Here is a 22,194-nt window from a genome sequence, read left to right as displayed (position 1 = left end):
GGTGTATAAGGTGTACAGGTAGGTGGGGTGTATAAGGTGTGCAGGTAGGTGGGTGTATAAGGTGTGCAGATCAGGGACTCACTTCCGTTGCCACTGTCGGACCGGCTGCTCTTGGGGGCGGGCCTCTCACACTGCGTACCTGACCAGTTGGCCGAACACCTGAAAAGGAACCAATCAATGAGGCAGAATTAAAGATGGCCCACTGCCCCACACCCTGGAGAGAGCAGTACGTAAGGAGCAGGAGCTGAGAAGGAGGTGGCAGGAGCAGGGGAGGAAGTGGCAGGAGCTGAGGAGGAGGCCTTAATCCAGCAGCACTGCGGGGTGAGATTGGGAGCTGCCTGGAAGGTGAGTGATGACACTTACAGGGACAGGCCCTCATATCTAAAGCACTTCTGGAAGTGATCCAGGGGCTGATGAATAAGCCCACTCACAGCACTGCTTACAGAGGGCCTACGTGCCACTGGAGCATAAATAATCAAGAGCAACTAGATGACGATGAAAATAAATTACATTACATTAAGTCAACTGTCAGCAACATTTAATCAAGTCTAAGTTCATGAGCAGGTAGCAGATGCAGTCAATGAATTATTTCTCTAGAAGGAGGTGACAGCCATTCCTGCAATGATAATCACAAATGTAAACAAACAATAATAAGATGGCTTGGCAGAGAACACACCTGTACATTACCTTTGATAAAATAAAAATAAAATATAATCTGCTGATAAGGCAATACAACACCATGCTTTTCATTCGGAATACTTTACAAAACACTCATGACTATGTTCTGGAAAGTAACTACGCACCCATATGCACAGACGCGTGCACAAACACACACACACACACACACACACAAACACACAGGCACATACATTTGGGTGCAAATGTTTGTGAACAACTGGAACAAAGGATGAGTGTACAGAAAATCCTTGTGCAGCTGGGTTGTGCTGGGCTACTGTGACTGTGCTGATCATTCAGTCTTAGAAACACCATTTTGTTTAATTTGTCTAGAAAAGTTTAGTGGATAAATGTTGAGCAATTTTCCAAATGAAACTGTTACTGTTTAATAGTAACATGTTACTGTTTAACTGTTTAACATAATTTAATATGTTTCTATGTACACACCCACATGCATGCACATACACACACACACACACACATACCCATATGCATGCAAATGTATGCAGACACACATGTACACAGACACACATGCACACACCCATATTTATGCGTGGACGTGCACACACACGTACATACACACACACAGGCATGCGCATGTCCGCACACACACGCACACACACACGCACACACACACACACACACACACACACATACACATACACACACACACATACAGGCATGCACATGTACGCACACGCACGCACACGCACACACACGCACACACACACACACACGCACACACACGCACACACGTACATACACACCCACAGGCATGCACATGTACGCACACACACACACACACACATGCAGACACACCCATGTGTATGCACAAACACAATTCCCACACACATCAAATCATGACCAAAGTGGACATGACCCAGAATGCAATGCTGCAGCGCGTCACAGGAGCAGGAAGTGACGTCAGAGCTGATGTGCAGGCGGGCTGTGCGTGAACGATGCTGGCAGGATGCTGTTGGGATGGGTGGGGGTGACTTCAGGGCTTTCTGCTTGGGGGTATGTGTGGGGGGTAAAAGTGTGCAACCTACTTGCAGCGGGGTTTGTTAAGGGCAGTCAGCATGCACATCCCCTCATTCTGACAGTAGTAACTGCAGGGGTTGGCTCGCTCGTCACAGCGCTGGTTTTTGAACCCGGCAGTGCAGCTGCGGAAATGTCATGTCATCAGGAGTTTAAATAAAACAATAATACAAATACAGTGTGTCCGTAAGTATTTGGACAGTGGTACAATTTCCATTGTTTTGGCTCTGCACTCCAGCACTTTTGATTGGAAATGAAAACGATGAATATGAGGTTAAAGTGCAGACTATCACCTGTCACCTGACCGCACTTATGTGCAGAAGGACAAAGCCAAAACAACAAAAGATGTGTCACTGTCCAAATACATATGGACTGCACTGGAAAAATTACATACGGACTGCACTGGAAAAATTATAAACAGCACCAAACATATTCTGTGTTGATCAGCTGAAGTTCTCAGTTGGAACATCATCTCTGGAAGGATGGTCAGGATGGACAGTGCACTCCTACAGTCTCTGGACATAAAACCCCAAACCATCGATAAGCATGTCAACAAAATGGATTCTCATAGAATATACAAATAATACATTGGTTATTCACATGTTTACATCTGTGAATGACAGAAATACTTTACAATCAATAAGAGATTCTTTATAAAAAAATGTATCTCTAGCTGTAGAAGATCCAGTGGAGAACAAAAACGACAAGTCTACAAATTCTGAGATTGTGATGTAAAAGTTGTTCTGCATCACTGGGAAGCTTGGATTCATGTCTTGTCTTTTGTGAAAGTGAATTTTGGAGCAGTATCTGGACACTGAAATTCACAACTTGAATGTTTAAGACACACTGAGCCAAACAAGTGCCTTTTCTACATAATGACAATCCAAATATAATAGGACACACTGGCAGGGACCTCCACCGATAGTCATGAATCAATATTTCATATTTCATATGGAGGCTAATTTATAGTCCAGCGAAAGTGTGTCGCTCGACTGAAATCACAGAACAATCATGAACAATCTATTGTCACCTGATGTAAACTGTGGTCGTTGTCCCTAGGCAACAGTATAAACACACTCCAGTCGCCCAGAGTATAAACCAAACATCGCTCTGACCAGCGACGTCCATTGCACGCCATCGGCCATAGCAATGTTCTGTCACCTTTTGTCACTGGACCATAAACTTTCCTTTTCACAGATGTTAGATGTTTGATGATAGCTGCAGCGATCTCAACATTGAACGACATCAGTAGTTAAACAAATGTAAAGATATCAAGCAACACCTTTGTCTGGCCAGGAAGACTAGAAAAGAAGATATCTCAGACGAGGATTTCAATAGGTCCTTACACTGACACAGTAATGACAGATAGCACTACAGCTTGTTGCAGAACCTTCTGGATACAATCAGAACCACTGAGTCACCTTGAGAAAAAGTGCCTAGCACTAAATTTTTATCCCCTCCAGTGATTTCTAAAATATTAAATATTCAGTTTATTAAGATAATTCCTAGTAGAACAGCAGGTCATTTTGAGGTATTCTTTTCCAGAATATAGTTTTTTGATTTGTAAAATCCAAAGGAGCTGCACATTGATTAGAATTTTTAAATTGTGTGAGTAACGTGTGGTTATAGACACATTTTTAAGCACTTTTTTCACTTTTCAAGCTGGTTCTCTGCGAGTAACATCTGAAAAATCCTGGGATTACACTGGCTGACCTGCATCCTGTTGTCATCCATCAGAACAACACGCTGCACAATGACAGAAATGCCCATCATTTCCAGTGCTGTTCAATTTAAACTACATTTTCTAACTAAATTAAATGATACAGGCTGGGACATTATGGCTCTAAATGCGGGCCTTTCATTTGCTTTGGTGAGTCTGTGGGTGCTGGTATGGAATACTGATCGACAGCTCTGTCCATCCTGGAGAGAGAGCACATTCCTCCTGTTACATCGCTGCCACTACTACTCACCACATTACTATGCTGACATAACAGTTCAAGCTAAGTCTTGTAACAGCTGGGAGCAGGTTGACCAGTTCAGACCAGCTCCCAGCTGGACATGGTTTGACCAGCTCAAGCTACCAGCACTAGCTGGTTGAGCAGATCATACCCAGCTAGAACCACTTCTGACCAGCCTGACCAGCTTTAACTTTCAAGCTGGTCAAGCTAGCATAGTTGGATTTCACACGCCAAATGCAACCAAACATAGGTACGCACTGGCAGAAAGGCAGGTTGGTCTCGGAGTCGAGGTGGCAGGTGCCGCCGTTGTAGCAGTAGCCGTCACACAGCTGACAGCTGGAGGCGATCCTGCCGTTAGTGCAGCTGTGGAGAGAGCAGTGCAAACAGGCCTATGAGCCAGGAGAAACGTATGCCAGATCAACTAGTATGACAATACAACACTTATTCCTCAGACCATAACTGCAAACTACATGCTGCGTAAAGGTTTTATGCTTCTGTGTTGTTCATAGGTTGAGTATTTTGTGTTGCATGTGGCACTTGCAAACAGGCAGAGCATTTATACCTGTGCAGCACGTCTGGTATAAAATATAAAGTATTTAATATTTATTTATTCATATTAAGTATACCAGCATCAAACATCTTTCTATTGTGATCAAACTGCTCCATATCTGCTGTTAAAAGAGCATATGCCTACATCTGGTCAATATATCATAAAAATAATTGTTTCCATTCTCATAAGCTAAGTAAGTCACTATGCCAGTCCCGTAACACGTCAGTGAGCGGAAATAACACTTCAGTGGCATATTGCCGAATGCTTGGTGAAATGGTGGAGTGCAAGGTGTGTGGCTGTCATAATAATAAGCGGAATAACAAAGAATAAAAATGACTTTTGCATGCCAAAGCCAGGGTTAGATAGGCACAGGTCACACTGTAAAAACATTCCCATTCGTTGTTTGCGAGGATAATTTCAAGCCTATATGCTTTGAACGAAACCTAAAAGCAGAAGTTACAGGATGTCCTGAGAGAACAAAACTGAAGTGTAATGTCATACCAATCATATTTGTACACAAAACGGAGAAGACAGTGATGAGCATGCTGCCATTCAGGACAAGGAAAAGGTAACGATCATATGTCAAAACTGACATTAAATCCATATGTGAGCCAGTTACATTAAAGCTGTATGTGAGCCAGGTACATTAAAGCTGTATGTGAGCCAGTTACATTAAAGCTGTATGTGAGCCAGTTACATTAAAGCTGTATGTGAGCCAGTTACATTAAAGCTGTATGTGAGCCAGTTACATTAAAGCTGTATGTGAGCCAGTTACATTAAAGCTGTATGTGAGCCAGGTACATTAAAGCTGTATGTGAGCCAGTTACATTAAAGCTGTATGTGAGCCAGTTACATTAAAGCTGTATGTGAGCCAGGTACTTCAACTGACCCCCCTGTTTTATGCGATCCTAGCAAGCTCACGATTGTGCTGGATGTCCCATAATGTCATCATCTGAATCATCAGCTTTCTCCACCTGAGCATACTAAATGGGGAGAATCCCTCTTCTTGGTTCATACAAATAACTAGTCAAAGTTCCTGAATTATTTTCTTCATCACCTGTGTGGCATAGGAGGGCAGTGGTTTTACTGAGACAAGTTATTTCCTGTGAGCAGAGCAGGGACAGGAAGGGGAGAGGGAAAGACAGACACTCACTTGCAGCTAACACTGCCGCTCTCCTGGTGGATGATGCAGGGCGCCCCATGGCACCTTCCACACCGATCCACCTGGCATTTGGGCCCCTCATACCTCACAGGACACACACACTCCACATGGCCGCTGCTGGACATGGTGCAGGCCTGTGAGTTCACACAGTAGTGATGGCAGATATCTACCATGGAAGGAAGATGAAAAGAGAAGAGAGAGAGAGGTGTCGTATTTATACCCTACCCACCCTAATCAATCCTCATAAAATACATTGTTTTGCATGCTTTATTGATTTTAAAAAGGCATTTGATTTGATTTGGCAAAAAGGTTATTATAAGATTCTCAAGTGGTGTAGGGGGTAAAGTACACTCATGGAGCACTCTGGATTCATTAGACTTATTTTTTTTACTTATTGGTCTTGTTATTTGTGTGTTCAGAGATTCTCTTCTGCATACCACTGTTGTAATGCGTGGTTATTTGCATTACTGTCACCTTCTGTAAGGGAGCGGGGTCAGAGGTCCAAATGCAACCGAGTTGGGTTCTACACACTTCCCACGACCAAGCATTTCATCTCGCACAAACAACGAAAATACATTTATTCAAAAATACACAAACAGCCACGAAGATCCCCAATATAGAACTCAGGGCCATCGGAGCTTCATACCATCTTACTGGCAGAAACGGTAACTTGCGTATATATCCTTAGTGTAACTCCACACTGGCATATATATCCTTAGTGTAACTCCACACTCGTATATATCCTTAGTGTAACTCCACACTCGTATATATCCTTAGTGTAACTCCACACTGGCGTATATATCCTTAGTGTAACTCCACACTGGCATATATATCCTTAGTGTAACTCCACACTGGCGTATATATCCTTAGTGTAACTCCACACTGGCGTATATATCCTTAGTGTAACTCCACACTGGCATATATATCCTTAGTGTAACTCCACACTGGTGTATATATCCTTAGTGTAACTCCACACTCGCGTATATATCCTTAGTGTAACTCCACACTGGCATATATATCCTTAGTGTAACTCCACACTTGCGTATATATCCTTAGTGTAACTCCACACTGGCGTATATATCCTGAGTGTAACTCCACACTCGCGTATATATCCATAGTGTAACTCCACACTGGCGTATATATCCTTAGTGTAACTCCACACTGGCGTATATATCCTGAGTGTAACTCCACACTCACGTATATATCCTTAGTGTAACTCCACACTCGAGTATATATCCTTAGGGTAATACGTATAAACAAACAGGCACTAAGACAGGAACGAAAAGCATAAGTACCTTGGCCTAAAAGGCTTATGCAAAAGTAACCTGACTAGATAATCCGCCAAGGGAATCTCTGACGTAGATCCCCAACCCATAGGGTGTGCGTAGAGGTCTCTAGTACAGACAGTGGCGAATTACGACTTGTGCTGTATATCCAAAGACCGACAATCACTAAAACAAATGTGTTTAGAAAGTGACAAAACGAAACACCACGCTATACTAACAAAAACTGGGAATCAGTCGTCTGCACGAGGGCATAGATTACCTAATCACCATTCATTGCCCAAGTGAAATGACCAAAATAGGCAGGAATGTGACAATGGCAAAAAGGTAGTGCCTGGAAAACCATTCAAGTCAAGCCAAGAACCATGACACCTTCCTGTCAGCTTTGACCAGACTGGCTATTCTCCTCGGACCTCTCTTATTCTACCCGCAGAACTGCTGTTTTTTTGTTTTTTCGCCACATTCTCTGCAAACTCTAGAATGTTGTGTGTGACAATCCCAGGAGATCAGCAGTTTCTCAAACCACTCTGTCCGGTACCAACAATCATTCAAAAATCAAGTCACTTAGATCACATTTTTTCCCCAACTTGATGGTTGATGTGAACATTAACTGAAGCGCCTGACCCGTATCTGCATGATTTTATGCATTGCACTGCAGCCACACAATTGGCTGATTAGATAATCACATAAATAAGTAGGTGTACATGTGTTCCTAAAGTTCTCAGTGAGTGTAAATGGCATAATTAAATCAATGTATGCAAATAATAAATGCTGAGGAAAATTTGGGAATTGAAAGACTGATCACTTCACTCAAGGGTGAGGTGGGAGGCAGGGATGTAGCTTGTTCCCTACTCTAACATCTATATAAATGAGTTAGCAGTGTTATTGGAACAATATGCTGCCCCTGGTCTGACACGAAGCAAGATGGAAGTTCAATTCCTCCTTAGTGCAGATGACCTGGTGCTAAACCGTAAAGTAATGAAGAAAAAAAGCCTGGGGCTGACAATGAGTGCCTCAAGCAACTTTGGTCCAGCAGTCAATTCACTGAAAGGAATGAAAGTATGGGGTCTACTCAGTCAGTTCATTGCTACCTGGCCCTAAAACCAGAATACAAATAGCTGAATATCTTATAACTGTCTATATGAAGCACGAGTCGAGTCGAGACGAGACGAGTCCTTACCAAGTACAAATTATGTGACCACAACCTAGGCATAAAAATTCCTGGCTACCAAAAGAACCGAGAATATTCGGTCACTGTACTATGAGGTTGAAACGGAGGTGCACTTCCGTCTAAAATGCCAAAAATATGACAATATTAGGGAAAAATATTTTAAGAAATGTCAAAAAATCATCCCTAACTCAACCTTGAGGAAAGCAACAAACAGCTAAATGTGTGTCTGAATGTCATATACTGAGACAGTGAGTGACAAAACAAAAATTATCAGAGTAGTACAATTCTCTCTCTCACACACACACACACTGACAGACACATATATATATAAATACATGCATTCACATTAACAGACAAACACACACAAGCACACTCACACATGATTAGAATCAACACACTGATGTTGGCTTGTTGGATTGTTATTATTGTGTTATTGCTATATGTCATATGAAATTTGAACTATTACAACTGTTTATGTGTCTATCTGTATATGCGTACATGCATGTGTATGCCTGTATGTATGTGTATATGTATAAGAGCGTGCCGTCTTGATTCTTCTTGACCTCAGCGCAGCGTTTGACACAGTGGATCATGACATTTGAATTCACCGTCTCCAGTACGTACTCAGTGTTGGTGGTACTGCCTTGACCTGCTTCATATCCTACCTTAGCGATAGAAGTTTCTCTGTCAACTTTGGCAATTTCTCCTCTCCCCCAGCAAGTCTCTCCTGCGGGGTCCCACAGGGTTCCATCCTCGGCCCCATTCTGTTCTCTATTTACATGCCAAGCCTCGGTAAAATAATTCAAAAGTACAACATTTCCTTCCATTGCTATGCAGATGACACACAGCTTTATCTCCCTCTGAAACCAAATGACCAATGCAATCTAAACAGTCTCATGGACTGCCTTGTGGAAATCAAGTGTTGGATGGCACACATCTTCCTGCAGCTGAATGAAAGCAAGAATGAAGTTGTCCTATTCGGCCCCCCTGACTCCATCAAATCGATTTCCAACAGCCTAGGCAACCTGTCCACTCTTGTCAAACCCTATGTTAGAAACATTGGTGTGATATTTGACTCCGCCTTCAAGTTTGACAAGCAGGTAAATGCAGTAGTAAAAGCTTTTTTACCAGCTTTTTTTCCCAGCTTCGTACATTGCAAAAATCAAGTCTTTTCTCTCTTTCAAAGATCTTGAGAAAGTCATCCATGCCTTCATATCCTCCTGCTTAGACTACTGTAATTCCGTGTATACTGGGACTAGTCTGTCGTCCCTGTCCCGTCTGAACTGGTCCAGAACGCCGCTGCCAGGCTCCTGACGGGTACCCGGAAGAGAGATCATATTAGCCCTATTCTAGCCTCTCTCCACTGGCTTCCAGTGCGGTTCAGAATAGATTTTAAGGTTCTCCTGTTTGTTTTTAAAGCCCAGTGTGGGCAGGCCCCCTCCTATATCTCAGACCTTTTAACCCCTTATTCCACCTCCAGGTCCCTCAGGTCGTCAAACTTGGGGCTCCTGGCTGCCCCGAGAGCTAAGCTTAAGCTCAGGGGTGACCGCGCCTTCGCTGTTGCAGCACCTGGACTGTGGATTAGCATCCCCCTCTCAATCAGATCTGCCCTGTCCATTAATTCCTTCAAGTCCAGGCTTAAAACATACTTTTATTCTTTAGCGTTTGGACCCTGATGTGGTTTTATATGTGCCTATGTCCATGTTTTGTCATTCTGTACCTGTGTACCTGTATTGCAGCTTATGTCTGTGTTTTTGCTTTTAGTCTTTTTTTTATTGTGATTTTTCACTATGATTTTACTGCCTGCTCTGATTGTACAGCGCTTTGGTCAACATGGGTTGTTTTTTTTTATTTAATTTGATTTGATATGGGTATGTGTAGTCTATCATGTATGCTATACAATCATAATATTCTATTATTATTCTTTGTTTGTAATCTGATGTTTCACATGTTCCCTGCCATACTTTGGCAATACAAATGCAATTTTTGTCTTGCCAATAGAGCACTCTGAATTTGAGAAAGACACAAATTTGACACAAATCACATAAATAATGCTTAGAGGGCAGTGGCTCTTCATTAGTATTTCACAATGAGTGAAGGAGGTAGTAGAGAAACTCAAAGTACAGAGTCTGACATTGGAAGTGTCTGAAGGACAGTAATTAAACTCATGGTACAGAGAGTGTGACAGTCGGATTGTGTGATGGTCACATTAGTGAAATTCACAGTACAGAGTCTAACAGGAGAAGTGTTTGAAGGATAGTAATTAAACTTACGGTACAGAGAGTCTGACAGTGTGACTGTGTGAAGTCCGCAGTAGGGAAACTCACAGTACAGAGAATCTGACAGTGGGAGTGTGTGAATGACACAGTAGTACATGGTACAGAGTCTGACAGTGGGAGTGTGTGAATGACACAGTAGTACATGGTACAGAGTCTGACAGTGGGAGTGTGTGAATGACACAGTAGTACATGGTACAGAGACTGACAGTGGGAGTGTGTGAATGACACAGTAGTACATGGTACAGAGTCTTGACAGTGGGAGTGTGTGAATGACAGTAATGAAACTCACGGTATAGACAGCGGTCTCCGGTGTACTCTGCCATGCAGCGGCACACAGGCTGGTTCCCCGGTCTGACCTCACAGCTGCCCCCGTTCAGGCAGTAACCCTCACACAGACGCTTCTCACAATAGGGCCCTGTGAACCCCACAGCACAGCGGCATGTGGGCCGCCCTGAGAGTGTGAGAGAGAGAGAGAGAGAGAGAGAGAAAGAGGGGGGGGGGTTAGCCTTATTTTTTCATGTTGATACTGATCGAGCAAGGAAACAAACGTTAGGGAAACTCAACCTTAGGTTCTACAGATTATGGTGGTCATAAAACGAGGCATGTAAAACCTAGGTACGCCTACAGCGCAAGGGAGATGCCTACCCAGCCTCCCTACTGTGTTATAGGCTACCTAGGACTGGAACGGTAACGTGATAACGAAAGACAAACAAGACATCCCCTTCCTCCACAGCAAGAATCCTGGCCCTAACCCTAGTATACACGAAGCAACCTTTATAATCTAATTCCCTGACAAAATAGGATTACTTTAAAAAGTGACGCAAACCCATAAAACGCATTAACCTGCGTTGACAACCGAAGCTGGGCGCCAATACTGACACTAGAATACACAAAACATATTAAACTCGCTTCAACCACCGAAGCAGAACGCCTCCACCAAGGCCAGAACACATGAGGCAGCATTAGACTACATTAAACTCGCTTCAACAACCGAAGCAAAACGCCTCCACTGTGGCTAGAATACAAGAAACAGCATTATATAACATCATTACATTAGTATTGACACAGCTTCCCAAAGCTTCCAAGGCTCTACCGCCAGTACGGAAAACCTAAAGAGAAGGGAGATAAAAAATGCAAACAGCCACAAAGATCTCCTGTATAGAACTACTGAGATGAGCAGTGCGCCATACTCGCATATCTAACCTAGTGATACAAATAAAACAGACCTGCACCAAGAAGGAAATAAAATGAATAAACATCCCAGCTGGGAGAACCATGCAGAAGTAACCTAACTACACAACCCACCATGAAGGCCTACTTCCCAGGTTCCCGGGTACTGAAGGTACAAAACTCTCTCACTCTCTCACTCATGTAACCGTTCACGGTGAACAGCTTCATTGCAACCCACACAATAAATTAAGCTAAACAATCACGAGAGGAAAACACTGCGTTTGGATAAAGTGACACAAAGAAACACCTCGTTATAATAAAACAAATGTAAAGCGGCTATCGGCTTTGAAAACAGCATGCCACAGAAAAACGACAGACTTGGCCCAAGCCACAGGAAGTCTTAGCCTTATCATCTTCATTACAAGCGGGCCTCAGCACCTCCATCCACCTTAAACTCTGCCTACTGCTCCTTACCTAACAAAGGTAGCAGTTAACAAAAAATAAACTTGGTGGATGCATGGTATCAGAGAGAAAGCGTGCAGTACAGGGGAGCGTGTCTATGTTCCCACAGCTCTATGTTCCCACAGCCCTATGTTCCCACAGCTCTATGTTCAGTTGACTTCACACTCAGCAGGCTGCTTGCATGGGACCTGAAGAAATCCAGTGTATGTTTGTGCAATTTAGACACAGTACACGTTCAATTATCTATAAGTTTTTAATGAACAAGCAAACAAGCAAAATAACTGACAAGCAAACAAGCAAACACTGAATCAAGGCAAGCAATTAGAGATAGAAACAGGGAGGCGGAGTTATAGAGCAGTATAGAAGTACAGATAGAGTAAGTCGGTTAGTTTACATGATTAAATTACAATTACACAAATCTAATGACAGAAAACAAGACATAATAATGAAAAATAACAAATATACAAGAATAACAAATAAAACTAACAGACAATACTCACAAACAAGACAGGAAAGCACAGAGGGAAACAAAAGGCGAGACACTAGGTCACAGATCATGGCAATGTTAAATGGCACACAGAAGGACCACAGTCATAGGTCAAACTCTCCTCAATCATCAGGCTTAAATGCCACAAGCTTATTGAGGACAGTGAAGTTTTGAGAAGGAAAGGCAGGTCATATTTCAGCTCTCCAGAATAAATACTTTGGCAGCATCCCATAATGACACAATGCTTCGGTTGTCCTTTTTTGCCAGGTAGTTGATCTTTTCCCACTTGTACTGTGAAGCAAATTTCATTTCAGTGCTTTCAATATTTAGCTTTTTGTTATATGAACTCAGTGTTTTTCATAATTTCATGCTGGTATAATTTTTTTGTCTTGAGGCACATTGGCTTGCTATTTACAGGCATAAAATGTAGGCTTCTTTCATCAACACATGACAAATCACTTCCCCAAGTGCCCTTTCTGAAAAGAGCCATCGTTTTATTACATATTTTTTTCAGAAAAATGTGAAAATAATAACATTGAGAAAATCAGCAGGGAGTCAGCATTTTCTTCAGTTTATAAAGCATGGTAAGCTTGTGGTACGGAAACTGCTATTCGAAGGACAACATAAATGAAATGTGGGATCTGGCTTGGCTCAGTCAGTATGCTGCATTATCTCAAAGCCTACAGATTGACACTCTGTAACTCTTGTAGTATCCAATATGACTGGATGCAGGGGCATTTACTGTGGTATGCAAAGGTTTGGGTGCCCCTAATTAAAGTGAATGTTTTGAATCCAGAAGTGAAAAGAAGTTATCACTAACATTGATTGGTTCATTAGGCCTTAAATTAAGCAAGTGAAGACAATCCCAGAGCTTATATACAGTGGTGTGAAAAAGTGTTTGCCCCCTTCCTGATTTCTTTTTTTTTTTTTGCATGTTTGTCACACTTAAATGTTTCAGATCATCAAACAAATTTAAATATTAGTCAAAGACAACACAAGTAAACACAAAATGCAGTTTTTATTATTAAGGGAGAAAAAAAATCCAAACCTACATGGCCCTGTGTGAAAAAGTGATTGCCCCCTAAACCTAATAACTGGTTGGGCCACCCTTAGCAGCAACAACTGCAATCAAGCGTTTGCGATAACTTGCAATGAGTCTCTTACAGCGCTGTGGAGGAATTCTGGCCCACTCATCTTTGCAGAATTGTTGTAATTCAGACACATTGGAGGGTTTTCAAGCATGAACCGTCTTTTTAAGGTCATGCCACAGCATCTCAATAGGATTCAGGTCAGGACTTTGACTAGGCCACTCCAAAGTCTTCATTTTGTTTTTCTTCAGCCATTCAGAGGTGGACTTGCTGGTATGTTTTGGATCATTGTCCTGCTGCAGAACCCAAGTTTGTTTCAGCTTGAGGTCACGAACAGATGGCCGGACATTCTCCTTCAGGATTTTTTGGTAGACAGCAGAATTCATGGTTCCATTTATCACTGCAAGTCTTCCAGGTCCTGAAGCAGCAAAACAGCCCCAGACTATCACACTCCCACCACCATATTTTACTGTTGGTATGATGATCTTTTTCTGAAATGCGGTGTTACTTTTACGCCAGATGTAATGGGACACACACCTTCCAAAAAGTTCAACTTTTGTCTCGTCAGATCACAGAGTATTTTCCCAAAAGTCTTGGGGAACATCAAGATTTTGTTCCTTTTATGACTATATTCATGAAACAGCACAGCCTCTTGTGCTGCATTGCTTAAATGAACTACTAAAAGGAACAAAATATTAAAGTTATGGAATGGCCTTCACAGTCCACAGACTCGAATATTAACCAAAAGCTGTGTGCAGATCTCAAACATGCAGTGCATGGATGGAAGAAACCTGAATAATATTTCTGAACTAGAACAAGAATGAGAGGATTCTGACTGTACTGAAAGGCATGTTAACTGCTGTAATAAGACAATCAAATTTAAAATATATATATAGCTAATGGCAAAATGTAATCATTAAACAAAATCTATAATGTACTGATTTGCAGTTCCTTTCTGTATATGCTAAACATTTCCACATAAATAATTACACAAACTACAAAAGCTTAGCTAAGATATTGTCAGAAGCAACCTGGTGTGCAAGTTGGTTTGTGTATTTTGTGTAGAAGGAAAACTGATTAAAACAGGCAGGTATGAAAAGGCTCCACACTGCAGTTCAGGACAGATTGTTATTTCATTAAAATAACAATTCCTGTTTTCACTGTGAATATCCTAGTGGCGGGGTCACATTTCAATTGTATAGTATATTCAGTATAACATGTTCAGTAAAACATGTTCAGTATAACATGTTCAGTAAAACATGTTCAGTATAACATGTTCAATAACTGGGCCGCATTTTCTGAGAACGGTCTCTCTTAGCATTTTACGAAGACTCGAAAGGTATACCTTACTAAAGTTGTTTAGGTTTTGTAAGGTTTTTGAGGCATGTTTCCCAAACTATCCCTCAGGCGGTTGCTTAATGGATAGCTTAAATGTGCGATGTCACTAGGCGCGGTCCATAGCAACGGTGCTGAATTGGTTGATATCGACGACTCCAGGATTGATTATTCACCACTTTCTCTCATAACTGCTTGACTACATTATGAGAGAAAGTGGTGTTTTTATGAATAAAAAACTGCAGGAATTCTTTCAAATATTGCATTCATCATGACTGGTGGGAACATAATAGAATTAAAAATTAACAAACTGAATTATCCAACCGCATGTATTCTTTTTGCCAAAGGACCCGGCACCTCAGATTGTGGTATCACACATCCCCGTTACGGCACCTGGCAATACGCTTCTTTGGCATGTCATGTTTTATTTACATTATTTGAATATCTTTTGTTATGGTGCCTTAAATGACTTTGCCATCAGGGTTGATTTGGCAGAAGCCCCATCACATTACTGATGTAATCACTATTTTCTCCGATTGGCTGACATTTCCAATGAAGCACAACTATAGTGTACGTTGAATCGCTGCCATAGTTTGGCCTTAGTCATCACCATAACTCCAATATATTGACTCCTACCTATTTAGCCCCTAATTGTTTGCCAGCTGATATCATTTAATATCAAATATCATTTAAAAGGCAATTAGGCTACATGTTCAATAAAGTGCAACATGCATCCATCGTAATGTACAATTTTACTCTTTGCATGAAAACACTCCCATTAATGTAGTATTATAGTAACATTATTAGCCTACAACTGTAGAATTATTAGTGAACATATTGCTTAACAGATTGAGATGTAATTAGGAGCAACAGTTGATTTCAGAATCTTATGGATGGAACAGTGGTGGCCACTAGCGGAGTGAGCTGACAACATTGATAAGGTATAGCTAAGAGTGATCCAGACCTGACAACATTGATAAGGTATAGCTAAGAGTGATCCAGACCTGACAACATTGATAAGGTATAGCTAAGAGTGATCCAGACCAACCTTACGAAAGTATCACTTACAGAAGGTATACTAAGAACATTTTGGGAAACACCCTGAAACGTTAAGGTACAGCTTAAGTTATAATTAAGAACAAACATAATGTTAAGAAGGCTTCTGAAAAAGCAGCCATGTTCAATATTAAGATGATCCAAAACATGTTTGATTCAGCAATTAAATTGGAAAGCTGGACAAACACTTCAGATTAAAGACTTAAGATGTTAACAGATAGACTGGCTACATTAATCACATAATCACAAACAATGATCAAAGTCTCGTGATGAGAACCCAACACAGTTCAGTTGCCACCAGCATATATGACAAACCACAGGGGTGGGACATTATACAATATATCTGCAGGGTAAGTAGTTCATTTGTCCCTTTCAGTACAGTTTTTTTGGGATTCCTAAAGCCCATTTTACAACAGCAGATCCGCTTTTGTGGCAGGTCACATGCGGTTTATCAGCTGGGGGCAACTTTTTTGTTATTATTATTGCGTATTTATGTGTTTGAATTGTTTCCCACGCTGCTTTTGCGCACCAGGCGCCTTGCGTTTATCGGCCCCACATACACTTTCACAAAAGTTGTTTTGTATTTCAAGTAGTTTTGTCTCTCACTCTCCAAAATAGCGAGTGCCCTCTTCTTATCTATCCATTGTTTTAAAAAAACTCATAACACACCAAATTTTTCAGTGAAGTTAGTTCGCTAACGCCAATAATATCGTTAAGATCATTTGCAAAGTGATTGACAGGTGTGGAGAGTGGTTGCCTGGTGACTGCAGAGTACAGAGTAGGCTTCATAAAAGTATACATGTGGTGCTCATCGTATTTTCAAGCTGTTGAAGCATGTTTGGTGTGAATGGCCCCGAAACATGTCACAGAGCATTTTCTCACTTTCATTCACACACTCCACTGGGACAGCATGGGGAGGTACAGCATTTCCAGTATATTGCTAAATTCTATGCTCCCACATTTCAACATAGACGGCAGCAGCGGAAACTATAAGCAAATGAAGCATTAAATACTTCTGCAACCACAAAATTACAAGGCCCTGTATAATCAGGAACTGATCACTAAAACTTTTTATGAATTGAATCCCATCCTATTCATCATATAGCTATATTTAAACCATGAAATACATACTATGAACCCAGACTTCAATGCTACGTGGTTTGCTTATATTTAACTTTTGCCATACTATTTAATAGGGAGAAGTATATCGAAGGTATCATTCCCGAAACATCCGCTTTACCTCCCTATTGAGTAAGTGCGATCAGGGACATGTTGGGGTGAAGAGAAGGACAGCGTCAGCCTTGGAGCACCAGGCATCTGTACGGAGCTGAGCACCGTGTTCCCAGAGATTCCCTGGAGGAGGTGGGTTCTTACCAAGAGGAGAGCTGGTGCAGGTTCCTCCATTCAGGCAGTAGTGTGTGCAGTGGCTGACCTCGCAGTGCTGGCCGGAGAAGTTGGGCCAGCAGAAGCACCTCCAGTCTCCCCTCTCATTGGCCAGGCAGCGGCCACCGTTTTCGCAGGCTGGGTGACAGAGCTCGTCTGCAACACAACGCAGGGCAATATGCAACAAAAATATGATTGCACTTATACACGAGAGTGTTCAATATATCCTTAAATATATCCTATAGTGAATGGTATCACAAATCACAAATCTTGTTATGGCATGTAATCATAGCAAAGGGATGTGTGTTTTGCATGAATAATCCTGAATGCATGAATAATCCTGAATGCATGAATAAACCTGCTCAACCAAATATGAGAACTGTTAGTAAGTTGACAGTTTACTATCCAAAACTGACAGAAAATCACAGAAAGCACAAAAATTGGGTAAATTGTGGGCTACTATATTCAGTGAATGATTGTGCCACGTACAGTATATGGGGTGAATCAGTTAATGTAGAAACCCTTTCATTGGATGGGGACCCTGAAACCATTCCTAATTTCCCCCTTTATGCAGGGGCCAGTTATCGTTGTCTCTCCATAAACAGTGTAAAGGGTAAAGTTCACTTGAATAAACAGACAGGGTAAAGGGTAAAGTTCACCTGAATAAACAGACAGGGTAAAGGGTAAAGTTCACCTGAATAAACAGAGAGGGTAAAGGGTAACGTTCACCCGAATAAACAGAGAGGGTAAAGTTCACCTGAATAAACAGAGAGGGTAACGTTCACCTGAATAAACAGACTGGGTAAAGTTCACCTGAATAAACAGAGAGGGTAAAGTTCACCTGAATAAACAGAGAGGGTAACGTTCACCTGAATAAACAAAGAGGGTAACGTTCACCTGAATAAACAGACTGGGTAAAGTTCACCTGAATAAACAGAGAGGGTAACGTTCACCTGAATAAACAAAGAGGGTAACGTTCACCTGAATAAACAGACTGGGTAAAGTTCACCTGAATAAACAGAGAGGGTAAAGTTCACCTGACGTTGTGATGTCGCTGCAGGACCCATTGCGCAGAGCTTTGCCCTCTGGGCAGGAGCAGCGTGCACCCCCAGGGTTCAGTAGACACAGGAAGTCACAGCTCATCTTCACACAAGGGTTTGGCACTGGCAGAAACAGAAGAGACACACTGACATTCAACTCCGCTCACACTGGGGTTAGGTTTCACAATGGGGGCAAAGCTCCCCAAAAGCAAAGCTATGGCAGTAGGGCAGCGTTGTATTCCACATCACAAATCTCTTTTTCAAATTGGATTATCTTGCCGGAATTCTCTTGCGAACCACCTTAATCCCATTAATAAAGCACCAAAGCACACGCAGGGAAAGGCACACTCCTGTCTCTGGGATAAAGTGGCAGGATTTCCTCTAAGGTTCCTGGAAGCAGGGAAATATGAATAGTCGGGGAGGAATGTCCTCTGCGGACATTCGTTTTAGTCAAGCCCGATTTGCACAAATAAATGTGGCAAAATGTTTAACAATGAACACACAGATTAGATGAAATAAACCTGAACAGCGTCATAGGAGCCTGGTTAAGCATGTCTTCTCAATGAAACCCACACACTGTGCTTTACGGAAAGGTTACTGGGGACAGGTGATGACATATTCACTGGTTTGGTGAAGGGCAGCCAAGGATTTTGGAACTTTTCTGCACTTTTCAGCACTGCCACTAGGAGGAGCTGTTAAGTCATATCTGAGAAGCGAGGATCAAGTTTCACCAGAACACACCTCCAGTAGAAAGCTAGAGAAAACATACACTTTTGTAAAAACCAAGGTTCGATGGCTTCTCAGGGAGTATATTTCTAAATTACTTAGGTGACTGCTTTAGTGCACTAGATACATTTTAGGTTCAATATAACAATTATCTCCAGGTGATGGCTGCAGTGCGTCAGCTTCATCTTTTGGAGTTGTGAAGCAGGACGCAACCAAAAGCAGAAAAACCTCAAAATGAACAATGCTTAAAAATCAATAAACCCGAAGAGCAGCCTAAAACCAGGAGCCCCAAAGCCCCAAAACCGGCAGCAGCAAAAACCCAAAACCGGCAGCAGCAAAACCCCAAAACCGGCAGCAGCAAAACCCCAAAACCGGCAGCAGCAAAACCCCAAAACCAGCAGCAGCAAAACCCCAAAACCGGCAGCAGCAAAACCCCAAAACCAGCAGCAGCACACCGTTGAACCCCTAGCACATGGGACAAATGGAAATGCACACAATATTTCTCACAACTTCTGCTGATCAAAACACAGGGCCTGGTGTCACAGCCCATTAATCTGAACATTAAAAAAAATAATAAATAAACATAAAAAAACACAATTCAGGGGTAGGTGTGCAGCATACAATGGCTTGAATTTCCCACTCTGAGCTTAATCGAACGAGTGAGCTTTTCTGGGCTTGCGGAGGTCAAAGCCACACCAGACACATCACCTTACCGCACGTTTCTAGCTGCTGCCCCAGCCTAAGAGAAGCAGCACAGCAAGCATACATTGCTCAACATGATTACGGTCTTTAATAAAGATAGGGGGCAGCCTGTAGCGTAGTGGGTAAGGTAAATGACTGGGGCCCGCAAGGTCCGTGATTCTAATCCCAAAGTAGCCACAATAAGATCCGCACAGCCGTTGGGCCCTTGAGCAAGGCTCTTTACCCTGCATTGCTCCAGGGGAGGATTGTCTCCTGCTTAGTCTAATCAACTGTACGTCGCTCTGGATAAGAGCGTCTGCCAAATGCCACTAATGTAAAGTAATGTAATGTAATAATTCTGTTTAGAGGCCTTTGAAACACAAAGGTGTAAGTTTCATCTCTGCCAACAGCCCCCAGGCTGAACTGAGAGAAGGAACATTCACCCAATATGGCTGGGTGAGGGCTTGTGGCCCAACAAGGCACAAGAGAAGACATTGTCATAAAGGCCTTTATTGAGGCCAGAATTCAATGAGTAAATACAGGAAGTGTAGACAGCAGAAACCTTAAATCCATCTAAGAATAGTGGTCATGTCATCAAACCTTAATTATGCACATTCCCTTTACGTTCCCTTCATAACATAATATTCCATAACATAACATAAGGTAATAGGCCATTCAGCCCAGCAATTATCACCTTTTCCTACCCCTAAGTGTACCTACTGTGCAGCCTGTAGCATAGTGGTTTAGGTACATGACTGGGACATGCAAGGTCATATATATATATATATATATATGCTACCCCTTTATGGCAATATTATTTGGGCACATAATGTACAGTTTAACTGCTATGCGGATGAAAGATATATATCTCAATGAAACCTGGTGAAGCTCGACCAATCTCTCAGTTAAAGGCTTGTATTGTAGATATAAAAGATGGATATTTTCTGCTTCTGAACTCAGAAAAGACAAATTCTTGGTCTTAGGACTGAAAGAAATGTGTACCTTTACACAAAAATTGTATGGCTGTTTTGTTAAATCAAATATTGTAGTAAAAGACCTCGGTGTTACTATTGACCCAGACCTAACTTTTGACAGACACATAAAAAACATATCCAGAGTGGCTTTCTTCCAGTTAAGGAACATAGCTAAAATTAGGCACTTTTTATCAGCAGGGGATGCAGAGAAACTGATGTTTTTCTTACATCTCGGTTAGATTACTGCAATGCCTTGCTATCTGGCTGCCCTAATGCCACGTTAAAGAATCTCCAGCATGTGCAAAGTGCAGCTACACACATCTTTCAAGTATAGGACAGATTTCAAGGTCCTGCTTCTGACTTTTAAAGCTCTACATGGTCTTACACCAGTTTACCTAACTAACCTGATTTCACCCTATAAGCCCACAATGTCAATCCGTTTTGAACATGCAGGGTACCTGCTAGTCCCAAAAATATATAAAAAAAAACTGCCAGGTGATAGAGCTTTCTCATACAGAGCCCCACTGCTATGGAACACCCTTCCAAAATATATAAGGGAGTCAGACACAGACACAATATTTAAATCAAGATTGAAAACACACTTTTACCTTTTACAATCTGTCATGGTTCTGGAAGGGATTCGGCTAGGTTTTTCAGGCATTACCATTTTGCGCATTGAGATGGCGCCATTGTCACATTCCAGCCTATTTTGGTAATTAGTTTCACTTTGGCAATGAATGGCGATTAAGTAATCAATGCCTTTGTGATCAGGACTGATTATAATCGCCTGCCACATGGGGTCTGATTACTGATCAAGGTCAGTTACTGTTCCTCTTTGAATCAGGGCTTGTTTATTGCATTTACCATAGCATGTTATTTTAGTTTCATTTGTGCATTATGTGAGGTGTGACTGACGATTCTCAATTACCTGTTGTGAGTATGGGAGCTAAACATGTAGCAATTCTCAGTCAACTTAGGGTAGTGAGGACAGTCTATCATATCTTCACTTTCACATTTTATTTTGGTGCACAAATGTTAGACACAGTACCGTGGGAAGACAAGATTCTCCTGGGAGTTTGAGACCTCGTTCACTGCTTCCTATGGTCTATGTGAAGTGTTAGAGTTTTGAGGTTCATGCACCCTTGTTCCGCACACTTTCTCTCATTGGCTATTTGTGCACGTAGTTTCATTCCGCCTTTTTTAAAAGCTACCTTTGGGAAGTAAGGAGCTTTAGGCTAGATTAAGGTGGACCCAGGAGTACTGAGACTCGCCGGTAATTAAGACTGGTTCAGACTCCCTACAGTTTTGATCAAGTGTAATGGGAGGTCAATATTTCCTCTATCCGTAGGTGGATATTGGTCTTGGTGCCATTTTGTGTCTTTCTAGTAGAGTGCGGTTTTCCAGTTTGGCAGCCGTCTGAAGCTTACTTTAGGATAGCAAGGTATTTTGTTTTGTCACTTTCTAAATGCATTGTTCTCGTGGTTGTCGTGGTCTTTGTCAGTCATTGGATATACAAAGCTAAATATACTAATATACTAAGCTGCTATTCGCTACTGGTGGCGGATGGTGTAGTTAGGTTATGTTCACATGAGCCTCCTTATTAGTGCCGGTCTGTGTTATGTGTTACACTAAGTTTAATGACACGTGTTCTGGAGTGTTCGCCCCTCTTGGCGGAG

The 22,194-nt window shown here is 41.9% G+C and overlaps 1 protein-coding gene across 1 annotated transcript in view; it reads right to left on the bottom strand.

Annotated features, from left to right (window-relative positions):
- Positions 1-22,194, bottom strand: part of LOC133116330 (low-density lipoprotein receptor-related protein 1B-like) — a 447,656-nt gene that overhangs the window by 16,728 nt on the left and 408,734 nt on the right. The window contains exons 82-88 of the mRNA XM_061225770.1: positions 18,135-18,260; positions 17,089-17,253; positions 10,406-10,567; positions 5,375-5,549; positions 3,930-4,034; positions 1,725-1,838; positions 83-159 (exon numbers count right to left, since the gene is read on the bottom strand). Of these exons, the coding sequence (XP_061081754.1) occupies positions 83-159; positions 1,725-1,838; positions 3,930-4,034; positions 5,375-5,549; positions 10,406-10,567; positions 17,089-17,253; positions 18,135-18,260 (924 nt within the window). The remainder of the gene's footprint in view (positions 1-82; positions 160-1,724; positions 1,839-3,929; positions 4,035-5,374; positions 5,550-10,405; positions 10,568-17,088; positions 17,254-18,134; positions 18,261-22,194) is intronic.

This window comes from Conger conger, chromosome 17, assembly GCF_963514075.1.
Source record: "Conger conger chromosome 17, fConCon1.1, whole genome shotgun sequence".
Lineage (NCBI taxonomy): Eukaryota > Metazoa > Chordata > Actinopteri > Anguilliformes > Congridae > Conger > Conger conger.
This window is presented reverse-complemented; position numbering and strand designations above follow the sequence as displayed.